The sequence below is a fragment of the Salmo trutta genome, chromosome 2, assembly GCF_901001165.1.
Source record: "Salmo trutta chromosome 2, fSalTru1.1, whole genome shotgun sequence".
Lineage (NCBI taxonomy): Eukaryota > Metazoa > Chordata > Actinopteri > Salmoniformes > Salmonidae > Salmo > Salmo trutta.
The window spans coordinates 10350035-10373849 of record NC_042958.1 but is presented as its reverse complement, the minus strand read 5'-3'; the positions used below and the strand labels follow the sequence as shown (position 1 = coordinate 10373849).

Here is a 23815-nt window from a genome sequence, read left to right as displayed (position 1 = left end):
TGCATCAGAGTAGTAGGTCCATAAATGGCAGCCAAAGGGTTCGGCAACAATCTGTCTAACAAAGGATGTTACAGGGCATGGACCATGAAGATGAACAACTGTCAGACATACGCACGCCTGCAACATTTGTCTGTGGTTGATGTTGCCTTGGCAGTTGTGACACCCTACTGTAGATTCAGTGTCTCTTTCCCAATACCAGCACAAACAACCCATTGAGGTCACAGCACTGCAAACAGGGCCAAGCATTAGTAGGCTATGCCTTCCAATCAGATATTACAATCACAGTGCATGTTGACTTTTTATAATAGCATCCCGTGCACTGCAGTGCAACAGACAACTTCCCATGTCTTTGCACTTCTGATTGAAACCCACTTATAGTGGGAAATACTTGCTATAAACTAAGCCAGTTTGTGCAATGAAAACACAATTAAAATCCATGCATTGACAGTTCCTTGTTATAAGTAACTATTATCCACCAGTCACAACACAGGACACTTTTCACTAGTTTAGACTCAGTCCTCAATTAAGACACTCTTATTCTAAGATAATTTAAGAGTAGATTATTAGTGTGAAAAATGTTATGCAACCTTTTAAATGACACAAAATCCATGAAACAGTTAGACGGGTTTTTTTAACCAGATATGCGTGCCCAGGGATGGTCTGGATGAATGACATGGTGTGCACTGGGAATATGGAATAATTTGATGGCCATTCCCCACAGGCCAACATAGCAGCATCATTCACATTCATCATCATTTGAGAAGAGAGAAACACGAAGCCTAAACCAACAACAGAAGACAAATAGCTAAACATATAAACTCCCTTCTAAATGTACTGAAGACATTAACTAACCCGCGGACACAGTGGACAACAGTGAACGTTAGCAGCGGGGCTACATTGTAACATTACCTAGTTGCTACATTGTAGCGTTTTAAAATTGATTCTGCACAATTGGCTCGAGGAAAGAACATTATCAAATACATTATTCTTTGACTGGTGATCGTGCAGTTGCATAACTGGCAAATCAATATTTAACTAGCTAGACTTGCACAATCATTTAGCGTACGAGCTATGCTGTTAGCTAGTTAGCATAGGGAAGGTTACCGACCTTTTTTGGCTTGGTTTCTGAAATTCTTCCTTGGAGCCATTGTAAGTGCACGGATGCTGACTGTTCAAAGGATTCAAATAATTAGCCTGTAAACTCCCTTCTTGTTCCCTAAATGAATTGCTGATACCACCTTGATAGAGGTAGCTTCCTATTACCTACTATTCCAACAAAATAATCATGTCCTCATGTATACTGAGTGACAAGCTAAAGTCCATGGTAACCAGTTTACTATTGAGTGATCTTAAATTCCGCCAGTCCACGACAGGGAATGAGAGATGGGCGGAGTTTTCTGCGGATTATTTTTTTGCTGTAATTCAACCGCTTGGACCACTACTTGTTGGGAGTGCCCAGAGATTTCCGCCCTGCAGTTTTGATAACAGCAAAAATCGCGAAAAATCTTCACATAACATAAACATCAAAGTGGTTGAGGTGGCTGCTGGGTGGACCTAGAAGGGACAGAGAGGGCTGTATAGTATCGAACCTGAGACAGGCGGGGATTTCTCTGCCTGGGTCCCTGATGGGGATGACTGCAGTATCTTCTGGGGGGTCAAATCCAGTGATGTATTTAAACCCTGGATCGTACTGCTATGTATTGGCCAGTGAGAGTCTTTGAAGCCACCGATCGGCCATATTGCCACTCCCAAGAAGAAGCAGTCCTCCATGGGAATAAATGGAATTCTGCAGTATTTCAATTAAATGTATCTTTGTATTTTTTGGTGTAGTGGGGACAGTAAAACTAGAACTTTCAAAAATAGTTTACTACAATCTTTATGTTTATCTCACATAATACAATTTAAAAGTATGCATTAAGGTGCAGGCTTGGGCGGTATCCAGATGTTCATATTGTCATACCGGGATTTATGGTATTACCAGCAAAGCACATAAGGGGTGCGAGAAAAGCCCATTGGGCCTCTATTACAAGAGTGCTAACAAAATTAGCACTAACTAAAAGAAAAATCACAGATGCTGTTGGCTAAAGGCTAACGAGCAAGAACGGACATAAACTAATTGCAAAGACAAGCAAATCCAGCTCATAAAGTTATACAAGCATAGCTAGTAGCTACCAAATGTTATTTTCGGTGAGTGTTGACATTTATAAGCGACAGTGAATGAGAGAAATTGTGCAAATGAACAAAGTTGTGATGCTGCTCTTTCTTCAGAAAAGCCTGCATGTGTACACGGACCAGATGGGAAAAGAACGGAGACAAAAAAAGCTAAACGCTAGTAGGAAGCACAAAAAAAAATGACAGCTGTACAGATACCTCATCCAGAGCTCTTTGACTTCTGGAAGAAAGCAATTATAAGATATCTGATGGCAAACATTTAGTAGTGTATTGCATACAAGTGTAACTCCAACTCGTGCGACACACAACAGACTTGCCGATAGATATAGAACGCTATGGCCTCACCAGCTTGCTCTCTCTTATTGTGCTATTTACAAACAAACACATTACCGGCTCAACTGTTCTGGGGAACTACGGTATACGTAATAGTTTAAAATAATTTGACAAATGAAATGAACGCAATCTTCTTAATCTTCTAAGGTATTGCACAAGTTGATTGCAGGTAATAACTAAAAATATTGCAAAAAAATATTCACATTTATTGAAAAACTTCTAAATGATAGTTTTGATGGTATTTATAGTATAGAAAAACCCTCCTGTGGCTTTTTCCAAATACCCCTGGTATACGGTATACCGCCCAAGCCTATTAAGATGTCTGTAATAGAATAAACATGGCAAAAACAAATGTAGACGTTAAAAAACGGATTTCTATAGCTTCCAAAATATTTTCCACATTGATGGGGAGTGCCAAGATGGAGCCATGTTGGCTTCTAAACAGCTTCCCACTAAAATAACACATCCTATATCTGAATGAATGAAATAATCTTATTAAATACTTTTTTCTTTACATAGTTGAATGTGCTGACAACAAAATCACACAAAAATAATCAATGGAAATCCAATTTATCAACCCATGGAGGTCTGGATTTGGAGTCACACTCAAAATTAAAGTGAAAAACCACACCACAGGCTGATCCAACTTTGATGTAATGTCTTTAAAACAAGTCAAAATGAGGCTCAGTAGTATGTGTGGCCTCCACGTGCCTGTATGACCTCCCTACAATGCCTGGGCATGCTCCTGATGAGGTGGCGGATGGTCTCCTGAGGGATCTCCTCCCAGACCTGGACTAAAGCATCTGCCAACTCCTGGACAGTCTGTGGTGCAACGTGGCGTTGGTGGATGGAGCGATACATGATCTCCCAGATGTGCTCAATTGGATTCAGGTCTGGGGAACGGGCGGGCCAGTCCATAGCATCAATGCCTTCCTCTTGCAGGAACTGCTGACACACTCCAGCCACATGAGGTCTAGCATTGTCTTGCATTAGGAGGAACCCAGGGACAACCGCACCAGCATATGGTCTCACAAGGGGTCTGAGGATCTCATCTCGGTACCTAATGGCAGTCAGGCTACCTCTGGCGAGCATATGGAGGGCTGTGCGGCCCCCCAAAGAAATGCCACCCCACACCATGACTTACCCACCGCCAAACCGGTCATGCTGGAGGATGTTGCAGGCAGCAGAACGTTCTCCACGGCGTCTCCAGACTCTGTCACGTCTGTCACATGTGCTCAGTTTGAACCTGCTTTCATCTGTGAAGAGCACAGGGTGCCAGTGGCGAATTTGCCAATCTTGGTGTTCTCTGGCAAATGCCAAACGTCCTGCACGATGTTGGGCTGTAAGCACAACCCCCACCTGTGGACGTCGAGCCCTCATACCACCCTCCTGGAGTCTGTTTCTGACCGTTTGAGCAGACACATGCACATTTGTGGCCTGCTGGAGGTCATTTTGCAGGGCTCTGGCAGTGCTCCTCCTGCTCCTCCTTGCACAAAGGCGGAGGTAGCAGTCCTGCTGCTGGGTTGTTGCCCTCCTACGGCCTCCTCCATGTCTCCTGGTAGCGCCTCCATGCTCTGGACACTACGCTGACAGACACAGCAAACCTTCTTGCCACAGCTCGCATTAATGTGCCATCCTGGATGAGCTGCACTACCTGAGCCACTTGTGTGGGTTGTAGACTCCGTCTCATGCTACCACTAGAGTGAAAGCACCGCCAGCATTCACCAGTGACCAAAACATCAGCCAGGAAGCATAGGAACTGAGAAGTGGTCTGTGGTCACCACCTGCAGAACCACTCCTTTATTGGGGGTGTCTTGCTAATTGCCTATAATTTCCACCTGTTGTCTATCAGTGTTGTCAATCAGTGTTGCTTCCTAAGTGGACCGTTTGATTTCACATAAGTGTGATTGACTTGGAGTTACATTGTGTTGATTAAGTGTTCCCTTTATTTTTTTGAGCAGTGTATAAATAATTGGTCAGCTCTAACCATGCAGGGTTCCCCAACTGGCGGCCGTGCCCCCAAATTCAAATATTATATCCGTTTGGGCTTCTTGCTGTCAATTTGCAGTCTACAAAGTATTTGTAATTATGTTCAGGTCCCCTGACCATCCATTCAAGAAATAAATAGTCCCGTGGCTGATTCTAGTTGATGATCCCTGATGGGCTCCCTGGAAACAATCTGGAGAGATATAGATCAAGAGAGCTTCAGGGATGACTATACAATTGCAAAAAATGTCTTATATATATATACACACACACATACTGTATAGTTGAGCATTTACACATACTTGCAGATGTACAGACCCACAGATGACAGAGCTCAGACCATGACAACTGCACTCCTGCTTCCAGCAGCATTTGTATTCCATGACAAATATCACATTCCACATTGCAAGTTGTAGCCTTTTGTGTCCTGGAATTCGGCAATGTGATTTCTGATCTTAAGTCTCTGATCAATGCAATTCATCTTTCTCTGAAATTCAAAAGCATGTTATTCTCATTGTCATGTTGGCTAATTGATTAAGCGCTTATGCACCCACAATATATATTAAATTACAATCAGCACTTGGGAGCATAAGCGGTTGTGGATACAGAGGCATATAATTCTTTAGTAGCTTTTTTTAATGTAGAGATTATTCAACAACCAAAGTTTCTTTAGGATTAAAACCAAATAAATTCTTTATTATAATACATTTGCTATAACACTGTGCAATTCACATTGTTGGTGTTTGAGAGCACAGTCTTCATTTCGTTGGCATAAAAAAAAGAAAAAAAAAAGTTTTGTGATTCCCTCCACTTTCCTCAAGAATATCCCCCCATAAACTTTGTCAGTGTATAATGGATATAGGCCGATTTAGCAGCAGACTGTCATGGGTAATGCCAATGACAACAATTTAGCTTTGCTCTCAAATACAGTACAGTAGCCTATAAACATCCTGATTCAGTGGGTCCTTTAAATTGTACATACCTGTTGCTTCTTGACATTTGTGATTTTAATGATATTTTTTTTACATGAGAAAGCACCCTTTTGAAAATAACATAGGTTTTGCTAAAAAAAGAAAATATAATGTTCCTGATGATCAGAAGTACAACTTGTGCCAAGTTGCCTATAAAATATGACAGTCTATTTACAAAAAGAAAGATGGGTTCAGTAATTTAATAACAGTGTTCGCTAAAGAGATAGTATGGGGAATGTGTACTTGTATGTGTCCATTTGGTGAGAGAAGCTTCACCCAGCAGCTTTCAATACATCAGCCAGTTGCCAAACTAAGGTAACTGAGGAATATCACACAAGCCACACAATAAACATCGTCATGTCTTTACATTCTGTCAAGTCTTTGATTGGTTTGAATGGTCGCCTGACTATCCAGAAAATGTTCCTCAACAAACCCTTTCCTAACCATGGACGAGGATGAAGGGTGGTGATAGGTGGTCGAAAACAAGCATGTTCTAGGAATGTATGGGGGGGACCCCAACAGAAACTAAAACATACTCATGTCACAAAGTGAACCCCCAAGCATAGTGACTTTCTCAAGCTGGTCGTCACGCCTTCTCTCTCGGAAGATGGGCATGTCAATAAAAAGCTTACTTACAAAAAAGGAAAAAAATTAACAAAAAGGAAGCAAGGAAACGTCATGAAATAAAACCTAAATAACAAAGAACCTTAAAATGCCCTGGAAATGTCTTCAGTCCATTCACTGTACACAGTAACAATAGTTACCTTCCTTTCTCCTTGTGTGTTCTGGCTGATTGGAGAACAGTGATTATTGTGTGACACTCTGGCTACAGACCAAACAAATGCTTTGAGGGGTTATAAGGCTCTAACAAGGAGTCGTTGAGCACAGGTTTGTGTTACTAACACATGGATCTGGTTGGATGAGTTTGAACAGTCCATGTTTTGTGCCAGAGGAAGGAGGAGGAGGTCAGGATAGCACAAGAAGACACCGGTGACCTCACGTGGACTTCTGCCGATAGTGAAGGGTTAGGTCTCCGCCGCTCTTCCAGATAAAATGCTTGACCGTCCGCAGGTCCATGTTGGGATCCAATACCTACAAACAACGAAAAGTGGTAACATATATTAATACATTTGAGTCATTTAGCAGACGCTCTTATCCAGAGTGGACTTACAGTTAGTGTAGTCATCTGAAAATAGCTAGGTGGGACAACTACATATCACAGGCATAGTAAGTACATTTTTCCTCAATAAAGTAGCTATCAGCAAAGTCAGAGCTAGAAAAGGGGGGGGATTGTTTAAGATACTCTTTTGAAGAGGTAGGGTTTTTGTACAGTATGCTGTACAGTACCTGGTCCTGACAGAGCAGCTCAATCTTCTCCTCGGCCAGCACGGCCACGTCCTCCTCCTCCTTCTGCTGCTGCTCGCTGGGCTTGTCGTTGTTCCCCGAGGCCCCCGTCTGAGACTCGTTGTCCAGGTTGATGATCTTCTCGTATACGTGTTCCATCACCTTCCTTACCTGGAGCATGTCGCTGGCAGACAGACGGTCCCTACGGAAGAACCACAACGTTGGAATATAACTGCAAGCTTAGAACATCGAACGGTTGAGATAAATAGATCAAGTGAATGATACCAATAGGAAAATATGTTTTGCAGGGAAGGATGAACAAAGAACAATAATAGGAACAGAAAAACAGATTGTCAGTTTAAAATGTTGTACTTACTTCTTTAAGGTTTTTGCACCAGAGGAAGAATGAGGCTGGAGGTAGAATGGGATTTTGTTGAATTTGGGCATGTTTTTCTAAATCACAGGGAAGAATCATACATGAGAATCATATTGTATCAACACTACAAAATTAGCTATAATACTGTAATGTTAAAAGATACATATACAGTACCAGTCATGGAGGAGTGTGCAAAGCTGTCATCAAGGCAATGGTTGGCTACTTTGAAGAATTTCAAATATAAAATATATTTTAATTTACTTAACACTTTTTTGTTTACTACATAATTCCGTATGTGTTATTTCATAGTTTTGATGTCTTCAATATTATTGTACAATGCAGAAAATAGTAAAAATAAAGAAAAACCCTTGAATGAGTAGGTGTATCCAAACTTTTTGACTGGGAGTGTACATATAAAATATTTATCATTAATAATAAGTCGAGAGCTCACATCCACGGTGATGTCGATGACCCACTGTGGCACGGTCTCGTTGAGCAACATGGACTCAGTTTCACCACCTGAGTCTCGACACAATAACCTAGAGAAAGAGAGGGCCGGATGGGTGGGGTTTGCACTTCTGGAACTATTCCATTGGTTCCATTACACCGGCAAAAGCTTGATTGAGTGCCGCTCGGCACAGTATTTCAACGAAAACCAATACTATTCCCAACCATGTCCGACTATCACAGGGCGGTTTAGCAGACTTCAACAGCAGCATGGATGGAAAATGTTCATATTTCATGTACTGTAAGTAATGCTGTGTATTTTACCTGAACAAGGTCCTTCCCCCTGCCTCTCCAAAGATGACTGGCGTGTGAGGGGGAACATGGAAGTAGCCATTACCTTTCTGTATCCTGCTCTCATGCTCCCCGTTCACTGAAGACAGAAACACACACACACACACACACACACTGATAGTTTTAATTAAACTCAATAACGTCAGAAGAATATCAAAGGCTGCCTGCATTATACTTGATATTATTATTATATACATTATATTATTACAGTAGTATATGTAAGTGTGTTTTTCAAGTGTTAATGTCACATGCACAAGTACAGTGAAATGCCTTTCTTGCAACTGTGTGTGTGTGTGTGTGTAACAGCGCACCGTGGTTCATCTGGGTTTCTTCATCCATAGGGTTGACGTGTGTCCGGGGCCAATACTCCAGTAAGGCCTGCAGCAGCAGTCCCCCCAGGTTCACTAGAAGAGAAGACAACACTATACGGACGGTACTGCACATATGGGACCATATTCACTTTGTGTGGGTATAAAGTCCAGTTGATCTTGCAAGGCAGTACATTTTATTTTAAAAGCGCTCACATTTGGGATCAGCCCCATCAGGACTGGAGAAGCCTGCATCCTTGGCCGACACCCACGCAGCAAAGCAGTCACTCTCATCCAGCGTGATGGTCAACATCTACCCAACGAAATATGTGCATTAAAATGAAGGCAAATCACTGTCCTACCTATTGCTATTACTGTCCAAAGCTTTACAATGTAAAAAAAGAAGGCAGGATCATCTTACCCCAGTCTTAAGATCCACAGAGAACCAGTTTGGCACATACACCATTTTAAACCTCTTTTTAATCTCTTCGTCGAACTCCATCTTTCCCAGGTCTTCCCCTTTACACGCCTGAATGAGGACAAGAGGTATTCAATCAAACGATATGGCAAACGATGGAGAGATGGCAGAGAGATGGAAGATGGCAGAGAGACGGATGACGGCAGAAAACCCAAATGTAAAACACAAAAGGCAATGGGCACGCACCTTTAAAATATCCCAGTATGCAACGTTGTTGTTGGTATCTTTGGTTAGTATATGTCTCTTGTCGTTCAGAATGTGGCACTGAATAATGCTGGCTCCGCCTAGTGGACAGAAATACACACAACACCCATTTAGGCCTAGAACGTACAGTGTACAAAACATTAAGAACACCTTCCTAATATTGAATTGCACTCCCCACATTTCCCTTAGAATAGCCTCAATTCATTGGGACATGGACTCTACAAGGTGTCAAATGCATTCCACAGGGATGCTGGCCCATGTTGATCCCAATGCTTCCCACAGTTGTGTCAAGTTGGATGGATGTCCTTTGGGTTGTGGACCATGCTTGATACACACAGGAAACGGTTGAGCGTGAAAAACCCAGAAGCATTGCAGTTCTTGCCACAAACCACAGCGCCTGGCACCTACTACCATACCCCGTTCAAAGGCACTGAAATCTTTTGTCTTGCCCATTCACCCCCTGAATGGCACACATAGACAATCCATGTCTCAATTGCTTCAGGGCTTAAAAATCCTTCTTTAACCTGTCTCCTCCCCTAAACTGACTGAAGTGGATTTAACAAGTCAATAAGGGATCACAGCTTTCACCTGGATTCACCGGGTCAGTCTGTCATGGAAAGAGCATGTGTTCATAATGTATCTATTATATTCTAAATACCAGAATTTGCAATGCAAAGACTGGGAGACTTATGAAGTTAACTGTTTACCTTTAACAACCTGCTCGGGCTGTGTGCAGAGAGGCGTCAGGGGAGTAGTGCAGTCGTTGTCGTAATCTCCAGATGCTCGGAAATTGTGAATGCCCTTCAGAGACTGCAATGAATCATGACAGGAAACATAAATCAGGGAGTGAACATTGCATTAAAAGTATACAGACACAAGGTTCTCTTAAAAGAGACCCACAGGCTATACGGAATTCTTTGTTTCTACTGTGTTATATCCAGTATAATTCTACTTCCATGTAATATTAACATATCAATTACTCATATAAAACCCCTGCTGTTCCACTCCAGCTATGATGCTTACCCATTTGTTGACAGTGGACTTGGTGGTGGAGACCCAGAGGGCCGTGGGGGGGTCAGCTGAGCGGTCCAGCTCCATCTGAACCAGGGAGACACAGAGCAGCCTTCACTTAAAGGTCCAATGCAGACTATTTTATCTCAATATCAAATCATTTCTTGGTAACAATTTAGTACCTTACTATGTTTAAAAAAAATGTAAAAAAAATAGCTTCTTAGCAAAGAGCAATTTCTCAAGCAAGAATTTTGGTGATGTCACCAGGCAGGCCAAAACTCCATCCTACCAAAACAGGCTGACATTTCAGGTGGTCTTTTCAAACATCTCTTACACGGAACCCAAACCGGCTGCGCGTGTGCGCCATCGTGCGCTATCGTGCATACAAACACTGAACCAATGAGATTAATTTGGGGACAGGTCGAAAAGCATTTAACATGTATGGCAATTTAGCTAGTTAGCTTGCACTTGCTAGCTAATTTGTCCTATTTAGCTAGCTTGCTGTTGCTAGCTAATTTGTCCTGGGATATAAACATTGAGTTGTTATTTTACCTGAAATGCACAAGGTCCTCTACCCCGACAATTTTAATCCACACATAAAACGGTCAACCGAATCGTTTGTAGTCATCTCTCCTCCTTCCAGGCCTTTTCATCTTTGAACTTATATGGTGATTGGCATCTACACTTTCATAATATTACCACGACAACCACCAAAACATTTCGTCTTTCAATCACCCACGTGGGTATAACCAATGAGAAGATGGCACGTGGGTACCTGCTTCTATAAACCAATGAGATGGGAGAAGCAGGACTTGCAGCGTGATCTGCGCCAGAAATAGGAATGACTTCTATTTTAGCCCTTGGCAACGCAGACGCTCGTTGGCGCACGCGAGCAGTGCGGGTGCAATAATTGAATAACATGGATTTCTACATTCATTTTGCGAAGCTCGCGCATACGACGTGTTCGGTTTGGTCAGCATGTTACACTAAAAGGGCATTATCATCACTTTCACAATTGCACAGTATTATTCCAACCTCAGTGTGTAAATATATATAAAACACAGGAAAATACGTTTTGGACTGCACTGGGCCTTTAAGGCTGAGACAAGAAAAAACATTGTAACATTACGACTGGACTGTATATGGCTCAAAATACTTAAGTCCAATAAACATCCAGGCCTAATATCTACAAGTTAGACACTTTACAACTACATTTCCCAGCATGCCCTCTGCTCAGAGTATCCCAATAACCACACCCCTCTCACCTTGAGGACGGGGGCCTTCTCCTCACAGATGAGCATGCGGAGCTCTGGGTTCCTCAGGTCGGTGCAGTAGATCTTGCGGTCGCGGCCACCAGAGTAGACGTGCGTGAAGGCCTCGTTGACCTGTAGGGCCCATACGCCCTCATCGTGCACCCGGTAGGTGGCGATGCACCGCTGCTGCCCCAGCGACCACAACCGGATGGTCCCGTCTGAGCTGCCCGAGAGACACTGGGCGAGAAAAGAGAGCTGTAACATTAGGAATGCGAAATCCCAGTTGAAAATTTCAGGTTGGAGGCTTCCCTCGCAGTTTATTCCCTGCTGATTCCAGAAATCCTCCAAAAGGTATTTAAAAAACATGTCAAGTCCTCTTCGTCCCTATATGAAAAATAAGGCTTCCACAAAAGAGTACCAGTGGCTGACATTTTTAAAGGTGAGCGACAAGATGAGATTTGTAAGGGCCATCCTTACCTGAGTGCCATCCCTGTTTAGCAGTAATGATTTGACGTTGTCTGTGTGGCCTTTCAACTTCATCAGTTTGGCACAAGTTCGAGGATCCCAAACTCTCAGTACCTTTAAAAAGGACACATTCACTCTTTATGAGGTATATAGGAAAAAAACATAGTTAATTTCGAATTGCCAAACCAAAAAATGTAAAAACATAGGTTAAGGTTTTTGTTGGTGGCACTCTTACATGCAGAGGTCTGCATTTTTGTTGGTGGCACACTCGTTCATGGTGTGTGCCACCAACAAAAACTGTTTGAAAAGACCACCTGAAATTTCAGCTGGATGGAGTTTTGGACTGCCTGGTGATATCACCAGGCGGTAATTTAGTTAATAGACCAATGAGAAAGAGAGTTCCCCTCGGCCAATAACAGCTAGTTTTCCCCTCCCCACTCAGACCACTCCCAGAAATTGCTCTTTGCTAAGAACCAATTTCTGTTAGATTTTTGACCATTTTAATTGAACAATCACAGTGAGGTACTTAATTGTTACCCATAAATTATTTGTTATTGAGATAAAATGGCTGCTTTGAACCTTTAAACACATCTCACTTTAGAAAATGGCAGTAAAATAAATCAGCTTCAGTTAGCTGGAAGTATTATACCAAATGTCATCACACCACTGGAAACATTAAGAATATATCAATACAAGTGTGATTTAAGAACCCACCTTTTCAGTGGACCCAGACACGACGACGGTGCCCATCTGATTCATAGCCAGACTGTAGATGGAGTCTTTGTTCCCACTCAGTGAGGAGGCTGGGAGAAGAAGACAACAACAGCATAGTTACAACACTCAGGTCTGTCTCAACAGACTTCTGGTCAGTCAGTGGCACTTAAAGACCGGTAAAGATACCCATGGCCATCATTCAAATTGATGTGTACTTGAAGACATTAGCTGTGTTCGAATACCCATACTAACATACTGTATACTACATACTTAATGCGTATATACTAGCTAGACATCTTACAACTTCATTAACAATGTCCACTAAGAACGCACAACGACTATACCACTTAGCTAAGAATGACGTGAATAATGAAGTCAATAAACGTTGGGTAGTTAGATAGTATATAGTTTATATACTGGCAAGTTTTATGTATTAGTAGCTAACATAACGGTACATACAAGCAACTGCTGTAATGATATGCTGTTTGTAAGGCTAGCGTGGCTAACAAATTGTCAGCCAACATAAGGTGTAATGTAAGTTATTTGAAAAGGCCTTACTTTATTATATTGCTCAACATTTTCTTAACATTTGTCATAATTAGTTAAAGCAATTAATTTGTATCCGCTCTCATCGGACTTCGGCTGCATCTTCAAATCTGAAAATGTTGTGAAGCCACGCCCATTTTTGAAGAACTGCATTATGCACGGAAATAGTGTCTACTGCCTGTATACTTTGTATTTTTGTGAATTTAGTAGGACATCTGGAAACTTTTGGCATACGTACTATATCGATTACTATGACAAATAAGCCTACTACAAACTCAATTTACGTCACAAATAGTATGTTAGTATGAGTATTCGAACACAGATATCGTCTTCAACGAGCGATTCCTCCAGATATACAGTACATCTATCTAGATCTGTACAGTACATTTCAAGTAGTCCAGTGAACATTTAAAATACTCGGTCCAGGGTGTGCCTATGACATGGTAGCTGAGTTATGTTCATTAGGGCATGCAACAGAAAACATTTGAAAACATTTTGCAAGAGGAAAATAAAATTAGTATTTCTTATTGGAGTCCAGGTAATCCCTCCCCCCCGGTTAGTCCTTTTTTTCAGTTTGGTGCTGAATGAACATGATCCAGATGAGAGAGCATACTCACTGGTGACGGTGTTATTGGAGGCAGTCAGTGCTGTTAGTGTGTTGACGTCCCATAGGAAGATCTGTCTGTCCAGCCCAGCTGAGGCCACCAACTCCTTGTCCTTGGCATAGGCTAAGGCTTTGACATAGTCCTGGTACAGACAAAACCATAGGGTTTTGATGCCAAGTCTCAGTGCTTTTAAAATTAGATTTTGGTTCTAATTAGGCTAAAGCACGCATCTTGAAATGTGCATGCTAAATCTAATGCAGCTGTAGAGAAATAAAGTTGTATCGTAACTTTCGCTTTAAAGTACAGGAAAAGAAATGCATGAAATGTATGCATTCACTACTGTAAGTCGCTCTGGATAAGAGCGTCTGCTAAATGACTAAAAATGTAAAATATGTAAATATGCATTTATCTCAAACGAAGATGTATGAACACGGAAGTTATGGGTACTTATCTCAAGATAGCATTCAGGCCTTTGTGATGACACTTGAAATGGGATAAGAGGTGTGGTATTTTGGAGCTATCAGTATACAGTATGGCATTGCTTACCTTGTGTGTTCGCAATGTGGACATACAGAATCCCTTATGCGCATTCCAGACTTTCACTGTGGTGTCTGAGGAAGCAGATATCACTGGAATACAGAGTGAGATTATTCAGACACAGGATCAATAGGAAAAGGTAATATGGCTTTAAAAAGCGACAAGATGACAATTTATTTATAAAAATGGCTTGCAGGCTAAACTGTACCAGACTGCAAAATATTCAAAATATATACAGTGCCTTCAAAAAGTACTCACACCACCTGACTTACACATTTTGTTGTGTTACAACCTGAATTTGAAATGGATTAAATTTCGATTTTGTGTCACTGATCTACACACAATACCCCATAATCTCAAAGTGGAATTATGTTCTCAGAAATTAATAAAAAATAAAAGCTGGAATGTCTTGAGTCAATAAGTATTCAACCTCTGTTATGGCAAGCCTAAATAACTTTAGGATTTTTGAATGACTACCCCATCGCTGTACCCCACACATAATTATGTGGGACCCTCAGTCAAGCAGTGAATTTCAAACAAAGATTCAACTACACACACCAGTGAGGTTTTCCAATGCTTCGCAAAGGGCACCTATTGGTAGATGGGAAGGGAAAAAAAAGCAGATATTGAATATCCCTTTGATCGTGGTGAAGTTATAAATGACACTTTGGAAGGTGCATGGCCAACCACTGGGGAGCCAGGCCGAGCCAATCAGAATGAGCTTATCCTCACAAAAAGGGCTTTATTTCAGACAGAAATACTCCTCAGTTTCATCAGCTGCCCGGGTGGCTGGTCTCAGACAATCCCACAGGTGAAGAAGTTAGATGTGGAGGTCCTGGGCTGGCCTGGTTACACATGGTCTGCGGTTGTGAGGCTGGTTGGACGTACTGCCAAATTCTCTAAAACGATTTTGGCGGCGGCTTATGGTAGATAAACATTAAATTCTCTGGCAACAGCTCTGGTGGACATTTCTGCAGTCAGCATGCCAATTGCAAGCTCCCTCAAAACTGGAGACATCTATTGTGTTGTGTGACAAAACATTTTAGAGTTGCATTTTATTGTCCCCAGCACAAGGTGCACCTGTGCAATGATTATGAAGTTTAATCAGCTTCTTGATATGCCACACCTGGATGGATTTTCTTGCCAAAAGAGAAATGCTCACTAACAGGGATGTTAACACATTTGTGCACAACATTTTAGAGAAATAAGCTTTTTGTGCTGATGGAACATTTGGGGGATCTTTTATTTCACTTCATGAAACATGGGACCAACACATGTTGCGTTTATATTTTGTTCATGTTATGGGTATACTAGGGAGTTTCTTTGGATAAGGACTTTGCATAGGCAAAGTCCTAGAGGAAAACCTGGTTCAGTCTGCTTTCCAACAGACACTGGGAGACAAATCCACCGTTTAGCAGGACAATAACCTAAAACTCAAGACTAAATATACACTAGAGCTGCTTACCAAGACAACATTGAATGTTCCTTAGTGGCCTAGTTACAGTTTACTTAAATTGGCTTGAACATCTATGGCAAAACTTGAAAATGGCTGACTAGCAATGATCAACAACCAACTTGACAGAGCTTGAAGAGTTTAAAAAATAATAATTGGCAAATATTATACAATACAGGTTTGCAATGTTCTTAAGAGACTTACCCAGAAAGACTCACAGCTGTAATCGCTGCCAAAGGTGATTCTAACATGTATTGACTCAGGGGGTTGAATACCTTTAATCAAAAATATATTATTGATTTTTTTTCTTCTACTTTGACAGAGTATTTTGTGTAGATCGTTAACAAAAAATGACAATTTGATCCATTTAAATCCCACTTTGTAACAAAGAAAATGTGGAAAGTCAAGGGGTGTGAATCCATTCTGTAGGCACTATACAAGCAAATATCCATAAAACGGTTTTGCCAATTTGCATGTGATGGATATGTCCTAAAATGTAGTTGTGTTTCAGTGATCATTCTTTAATAATAAAAAACATAGGCTATCCATTCTGACGGGTAGGGCTCTGTTCGACACTGTTCTCAGAGAATTTCTTAGAGAACTTAAACTCTGGCTTAACACGTCACACTGACTCACATGTCTTCCCATTGCAACAGAGGACGATGTCATTGACCCAGTCCGTGTGGTGTTCCATCGATGCAATGTACGGGTCCTGCTGCAATAAATAAGACTTATGCTGCAATATCATTGGGTTTATGCAAGTATTCTATGACAATCAATTACAATAACAGCACAACAAAAAGCTTGCCGCTTTTCATTCGAACATTGACCATGGATATTGGGTCTGTACATCTATACATCTGACATATCAGCTCTTTCTCAATTTTTCTTTACTTGACAGCTCACATCTCCCCCATATTGGAGAAGAAAGTCAGAGGGGCGGGACCTTGGAGCCTCTCCTCCAATACAGTTGAAAAGTGATAGGATGCAAGCAATCAACACATTTTGACTTTATGGCTGTGGAATCTGACTTTGTGGCTGTGTTATTTAGTGGAAACTATCACAGTGTGACCTAGAGTGAAAGGGTTCAAAGGGTCAAGATAGGATGGCATCCTGCCAGGTTAAGTGTGTAGGTGACGGACAGGTTACCTTGTGCTGGTTGACGCTCCATATCCTAATGATGGAGTCTCGGCCAGCTGTGAAGAGGCGGTTCAAGGCCGGGTCGAGCTGCAGGGCGTTCACCCCATTGCGGTTATACTTCTCCACCTCATCCCTAATCACATAGGATACCTGCACAGAGAATTGGATATGAGTGCAATTTGAACCACATAACAAAATGAAGATGGATTGTTTCTGGTGAATCCTTGACATTGATTTTACTGAGTTACAGTTCATATAAGGAATAAGGAAATCAGTCGATTGAAATAAATTCATTAGGCCCTAATCTATGGATTTCACATGAATGGGAAAACATGCATCGGTTGGTCACCGATACCTTAAAAAAGGTAGGGACGTGGATCAGAAAACGAGTCAGTATCTGGCGTGACCTCCATTAGCCTCATTGATCGGTTTGGGCCGCGACACATCTCCTTCGCATAGTTGATCAGGCTGTTGATTGTGGCCTGTGGAATGTTGTCCCACTCCTCTTCAATGGCTGTGCGAAGTCTATGGATATCGGCAGGAATTGGAACGTGCTGTCGTACACGTTGATCCAATGCATCCCAAACATGCTCAATGGGTGGCATGTCTGGCGAGTATGCAGGCCATGGAAGAACTGGGACATTTTCAGCTTCCAGGAATTGTGTATACATTAGAGGTCGATTGATTAATAGTCGATTGATTAATTTATCCTCGAATCACAGCCTACTTCGCCAAACGGGTGATGATTTAACAAATGCACAATCGTTTCAATGTACCTAACCATAAACATCAATGCCTTTCTTAAAATCAATACACAGAAGTATATTTTTTTTAAACCTGCATATTTAGTTAAAAGAAATTCATGTTAGAAGGCAATATTAACTAGGGAAATTGTGTCACTTCTCTTGCGTTCATTGCACACAGAGTCAGGGTATATGCAACAGTTTGGGCCGCCTGGCTCGTTGCAAACTAATTTGCCAGAATTTTACATAATTATGACATAACATTGAAGGTTGTGCAATGTAACAGCAATATTTAGACTTAGGGTTGCCACCCGTTCGATAAAATATGGAACGGTTCCGTATTTCACTGAAAGAATAAACTTTTTGTTTTTGAAATGATAGTTTACGGATTTGACAATATTAACGACCAAAGGCTCGTATTTCTGTGTGTTTACTATATTATAATTACGTCTATGATTTGATATTTGATAGAGCAGTCTGACTGAGTGGTGGTAGGCAGCAGCAGGCTCGTAAGCATTCATTCAAACTTTACTGCGTTTGCCAGCAGCTCGTAGCAATGCTTGAAGCACAGTGCTGTTTTTGACTTCAAGCCTATCAACTCCTGAGATTAGGCTGGCAATAAAGTGCCTATTAGAACATCCAATAGTCAAAGGTATATGAAATACAAATGGTATAGAGAGAAATAGTCGACATGTCATAATTCCTATAATAACTACAACCTAAAACTTCTTAACTGGGAATATTGAACAACCAGCTTTCATATGTTCTGAGCAAAGAACTTAAACGTTAGTTTTTTTACATGGCACATATTGCACTTTTACTTTCTTCTCCAACACTGTGTTTTTGCATTATTTAAACCAAATTGAGCATGTTTCATTATTTATTTGAGACTAAAGAGATTTTATTTATGTATTACATTAAGTTAAAATACAAGTGTTCATTCAGTAGTGTTGTTATTGTCATTATTACAAATATATATACATATATTTTTTTTAAATTGTCAGATTAATCGGTATTAACTCATAATCGGTCGACCTCTATTACACATCCTTGCGACATGGGGCTGTGCATTATCACGCTGAAACATGAGGCGATGGATGAATGGCAAACGATAATGGGCCTCAGGATCTCGTCACGGTATCACTGTGCATTCAAATTGCCATCGATAAAATGCAATTGTGTTCATTGTCCGTAGCTTATGCCTGCCCATACCATAACCCCACCATGGGGCACTCTGTTCACATCAGCAAACCGCTCGCTCACACGATGCCATACACGCTGTTTGCAATCTTCCCGGTACAGTTGAAACCTGGATTAATCCGTGAAGAGCACACTTCTCCAGCGTGACAGTGGCCATCGAAGGTTACGACGCTGAACTGCAGTCAGGTCAAGACCCTGGTGAGGACGACGAGCACCCAGATAAGCTTCCCTGAGACCGTTTCAGAAATTCTTCAGTTGTGCATACCCAGTTCCATCAGCTGTCCGGGTGGCTGGTCTCAGACGATCGAGCAGGTGAAGAAGCCGAAGGGACAGCAATGAAGAAGGTGGAAAGTTAAGTTCCTGGGCGTACACATCACAGACAAACTGAAATGGTCCATCCACACAGACAGTGTTGTGAAAAAGGCACAACAGCGCCTCTTCAACCTCAGGAGGCTGAAGAAATTTAGCCCATCACCCAAAACCCTGACAAATTTTACAGATCACAGCCTGGTACAGCAACTGCACCGCCCTCAACCGCAAGGCTAACTAGAGGGTGGTGCGGTCTGCACAACGCATCACCGGGGGCAAACTACCTGCCCTCCATGACACCTACAGCACCTGATGTCACAGGAAGGCCAAAAAGATCATCAAGGAAACCAACCACTCGAGCCACTGCCTGTTCACACCGCTATTATCCAGAAGGCGAGGTCAGTACAGATGCATCAAAGCTGGGACAGAGATAGCTGTTTTTCTATCTCAAGGCCATCAGACTGTTAAATAGCCATCACTAACTCAGAGGCTGCTGTCTACATTGAGACCCAATCACTGGACACTTTAATAAATGGATCACTAGTCACTTTAAATAATGCAACTTTAATCATGTTTACATATCTTACATTACTCATATCACATGTAGAGTTGAAGTCGGAAGTTTACATACACCTTAGCCAAATACATTTCAACTCAGTTTTTCACAATTCCTGACATTTAATCCTAGTAAAAATTCCCTGTCTTAAGTCAGTTAGGATCACAAATGTATTTTATGAATGTGACATGTTAGACTAATAGATAGAGAATGATATATTTCAGCTTTCATTTCTTTCATCACATTCCCAGTGGGTCAAAAGTTTACATACACTCAATTAGTATTTGGTAGCATTGCCTATTAAATTGTTTAACTTGGATCAAACGTTTTCGGGGAGCCTTCCACAAGCTTCCCACAATAAGTTGGGTGAATTTTGGCCCATTCCTCCTGACAGAGCTGGTGTAACTGAGTCAGGTTTGTAGGCCTCCTTGCACGCACACACTTTTTCAGTTCTGCCCCCACATTTTCTATAGGATTGAGGTCAGGACTTTGTGATGGCCACTCCAATACCTTTACTTTGTTGTCCTTAAGCCATTTTGCCAAAACTTTGGCAGTATGCTTGGGGGTCATTGTTCATTTGGAAGACCCATTTGTGACCAAGTTTTAACTTCCTGACTGATGTCTTGAGATGTTGCTTCAATGTATCCACATAATTTTCCTACCTCATGATGCCATCTAATTTATGAAGTGCACCAGTCCCTCCTGCAGCAAAGCACCCCCACAACATGATGCTGCCACCTCCGTGCTTCACGGTTGGGATGGTGTTCTTCGGCTTGCAAGCCTCCCCCTTTTTCCTCCAAACATAACAATGGTCATTATGGCCAAATAGTTCTATTTATGTTTCATCAGACCAGAGGACATTTCTCCAAAAAGTACAATCTTTGTCCCCATGTGCAGTTGCAAACCGTAGTCTGGCTTTTTTATGGTGGTTTTGGAGCAGTGGCTTCTTTCTTGCTAAGCGGCCTTTCAGGTTATGTCAATATAGGACTCTTTTCACTGTGGATATAGATACCTTTGTACCTGTTTCCTCCAGCGTCTTCACAAGGTCCTTTGCTGTTTTTCTGGGATTGATTTGCACTTTTCACACCAAAGTTCCTTCATCTCTAGGAGACAGAACGCGTCTCCTTCCTGAGTGCTATAATGGCTGCGTGGTCCCATGGTGTTTATACTTGCGTACTATTGTTTGTACAGATTAATGTGGTACCTTCAGGCGCTTGTAAATTGCTCCCAAGGACGAACCAGACTTGTAGAGGTCAACACATTTTTTTCTGAGGTCTTGGCTGATTTCTTTAGATTTTCCCATGATGTCAAGTAAAGAGGCAATGAGTTTGAAGGTAGGCCTTGAAAACACATCCACAGGTACACCTCCAATTGACTCAAATTATGTCAATTAGCCTATCAGAAGCTGACCCACTGGAATTGTGATACAGTGAACTATAAGTGAAATAATCTGTCTGTGTAATGCACAAAGTAGATGTCCTAACCGACTTGCTAAAACTATAGTTTGTTAACAAGACATTTGTGGAGTGGTGGAAAAACGAGTTTTAATGACTACAACCTAAGTGTATGTAAACTTCCGACTTCAACTGTATTTTATACCATCTACTGCACCTTGCCTATGCCGTTCACCCATCGCTCATCCATATACTTATATGTACATATTCTCATTCACTCCTTTAGATGTGTGTATTAGGTAGTTGTTGGGGAATTGTTAGATCACTTGTTAGATATTACTGCACTGTTGGAACTAGAAGCACAAGCATTTCGATACACTCGCAATAACATCTGCTAACCATATGTATGTGACCAATAAAATTTGATGTGGAGGTCCTGGGCTGGCGTGGTTACACATGGTCTGCAGTTGAGGCCAGTTGGACACTGCAAATTCTCTAAAACAATGTTGGAGGTGGCTTACGGTAGATAAATGAACACTCAATTATCTGGCAACTGCTCTGGTTGACATTCCTGCAGCCAGCAGGCCAATTGCACGCTCCCTCAGAACTTTAGACATCTGTGGCATTGTGTTGTGACCAAACTGCACATTTTAGAGTGGCCTTTTATTGTCCCCAGCACAAGGTGCACCTGAGAAATGATCATGCTGTTTAATCACCTTCTTGATATGCCACTAACATTTTAGAGAAAAGCTTGTTGTGCGTATGGAAAACTTGGGGGATCTTTTATTTCACCTCATGAAACATGGGACCAACACTTCACACATTGCACTTATATTTTTCTTCATTTTACAATAACATGTAGGCACTGTTGCTGAAACTAATCAAGTGTCATAAATGGCTTGTAAACACTGGTAATGTATTGGACTGGTGCGTTTTTCAGGATAGAAAATGAATGGACACAATCCTAGAGGAAAACCAGACTGAACCAGGTTTTCAGACACTGGGAGTCAAATTCACCTTTCAGCTGGACAATAACCTAAAACAAACCTAATACACTTGAGTTGCTTACCAAGACAACATTGAATGTTCCTGAGTTGCCTAGTTACAGTTTTGACATAAATCAACTTGAAAATCTATGGCAAGACATGAAAATGGCTGACTAGCAATGATCAACAACCAACTTGACAGAGCTCGAAGAGTACAAATAAAATAATGGGCAAATATTGTACAATCCAGGTGTGTAAAACTCTTAGACTTACCCAGAAAGACTCACAGCTGTAATTGCTGCCAAAGGTGATTCTAACAGGTATTGACTCAGGGGGTTGAATACTTATGCAATATATATATATATATATATATATATTGTTGTTGTTTTTTTATATAGCTTTGATTAATCTTTTATTTAATAACATTTTTCTTCCACTTTGACAATTTTATATTTTGTGTAGATCCTTAAAAAAATAGACAACTAAATCCACTTTTATCCCAATTTGTAATAACATAATAAGTTTGTCAATGGGTGTGAATACTTCGAAGGCAATGTACATACAAACTAACATTATTGAATGGATAGAGTATATCATATTGCATCAGAAGACAAGGACACTAACTTGTTGAACATCATTGAACATACTGCATGCCATCATTCGTAAAGCATGTGAGTGACGGCAGTTTGCTGACGTCGAGCAATTGCATAGGATCAAGCCTATGCAATTGTAATCGGACAAAGATAATTGCACCATCCGACTGGTTGCATACCACATAGCTAACCCTGCTAGCTAAAGGGGATGTGATTTTCTAGCTAACCAGCTAGCTCGTGATGTGAGGGTGGGCGCGGGGGAAATCTTCAATGTCTCTCGTTAGCTGAAATAACAACACCACACAATCGCACGTTCACATGCAAATCCCTTGACAACTCATTAAACACGAGACACGGTCTCGGTCAACCGAATTGAGTAATTTGCAGCGGGCCGCAGAATGTATTGAGTAGCAGCAAGCTAAACTAGCTAGCTCTCTGCTAGTAATGCCAGAGCCGAGTGAGGAGTGACCGGTGGCACTTGCCCGCCACACGTTGAGGGTTCAAAGACATCCATGGATGAGCAGGCAAAATATACATTTCCGCGGATAAGTATCGTGTATGAATGCAAATTGAAAAATCTTTACTCTGCATGAAACTGCATGACAAGATAGATACATTAGTGATTTACCTGGACTTTTCTCCGCCCAGCTGCATTCTGCCTGTGATGAGTCGCCATCTTACATGATGACTGCTTGACGTCACTTCCATAAGGCGGTTGTCCCTAGTTACCACAGCCACAAAGTCATAAACCCCGCCTATTTCTAAAATGTTCACGTTTCAAGATCAAATTTCAGTTTGAAGCGGTATTAGTCATACGTACAGGATACGCACAGTCAGGGTTGGGGAGTAACGGATTACAATCCGCTAATCCGCTGAGTAACGGATTACAATCCGCTACATGTAAGGGACTACAAAAAAACGGTAACTGTAATCCGTTACGTTACCAGTAAAACTATTGTAATCAGATTACAGATACCTTTGAAAAACTAGATGATTACTTTGAGGATTATTTTTAAATTCAGATTAAGATGTTTGCGAAAAAAATATATATTTGACACTTCTCTGTTTTCTCAATGACATTCAAATCAGCATTGAAAAAATGCGCATGTTTAAGTTTGTTCCACCTGAGCGTGTCTGACCACAAGTCAGAGACCACTATGATTAAACACCAAATGTATTTGATGGATCACGGGAAAAGAACAGGAATAGGTTTTTGTAGGCTACAGTCCAAGCCATGTCTTCCAATTGTGTGACTGCTGTCGACATCCAAAGAGTATCCAATTTGAATAAACGCTTGGAGGTAAGGATGAGAGCAGTGGTGTAGTCTACGGCGATACGGA

The 23815-nt window shown here is 41.4% G+C and overlaps 2 protein-coding genes across 9 annotated transcripts in view; both read right to left on the bottom strand.

Moving 5' to 3' along the window:
* The window catches only part of LOC115150347 (aspartyl/asparaginyl beta-hydroxylase), a 50129-nt gene extending 48732 nt beyond the window's left edge, over positions 1–1397 (bottom strand). For 3 of the 7 annotated variants that reach the window (XM_029693543.1, XM_029693552.1, XM_029693576.1), the window contains exon 1: positions 1109–1386. In XM_029693543.1, the coding sequence (XP_029549403.1) occupies positions 1109–1148 (40 nt within the window). In that variant the 5' untranslated portion in view covers positions 1149–1386. Of the gene's footprint in view, positions 1–1108 lie in introns of all 7 variants that reach the window. The other 4 variants (XM_029693568.1, XM_029693586.1, XM_029693594.1 and 1 more) reach the window with 3 other exon arrangements.
* Positions 1398–5109: 3712 nt separating this feature from the next.
* Positions 5110–23194, bottom strand: LOC115150335 (WD repeat-containing protein 48). 2 transcript variants are annotated; one of them, XM_029693524.1, is made up of 19 exons: positions 23104–23194; positions 16704–16844; positions 16191–16269; positions 14111–14193; positions 13577–13706; positions 12414–12502; positions 11712–11813; positions 11247–11471; positions 9994–10068; positions 9678–9780; positions 8953–9050; positions 8710–8817; positions 8505–8601; positions 8292–8384; positions 7954–8059; positions 7634–7721; positions 7183–7259; positions 6810–7008; positions 5110–6554 (listed from the first exon to the last, which is right to left on the bottom strand). In XM_029693524.1, exons 1-19 carry the CDS (start codon positions 23149–23151, stop codon positions 6459–6461), a joined length of 2037 nt encoding a protein of 678 aa, XP_029549384.1. In that variant the 5' UTR covers positions 23152–23194; the 3' UTR covers positions 5110–6458. The 2 variants fall into 2 exon arrangements, with proteins under 2 accessions (XP_029549384.1, XP_029549392.1); XM_029693532.1 differs by having other exon boundaries at positions 16191–16266.
* Between the last annotated feature and the right edge of the window lie 621 nt (positions 23195–23815).

Bases quoted from the DNA above. Each gene is read 5' to 3' on its own strand.
- LOC115150335 (XM_029693524.1), bottom strand. From the start codon at position 23,151: ATGGCGACTCATCACAGGCAGAATGCAGCTGGGCGGAGAAAAGTCCAG. The intron at 14,194-16,190 runs GTGAGTCAGTGT...TCTGTATTCCAG, and splicing joins CTGTTGCAATGGGAAGACAT to TGATATCTGCTTCCTCAGAC. The intron at 8,818-8,952 runs GTGCGTGCCCAT...GTCCTCATTCAG, and splicing joins CATACTGGGATATTTTAAAG to GCGTGTAAAGGGGAAGACCT.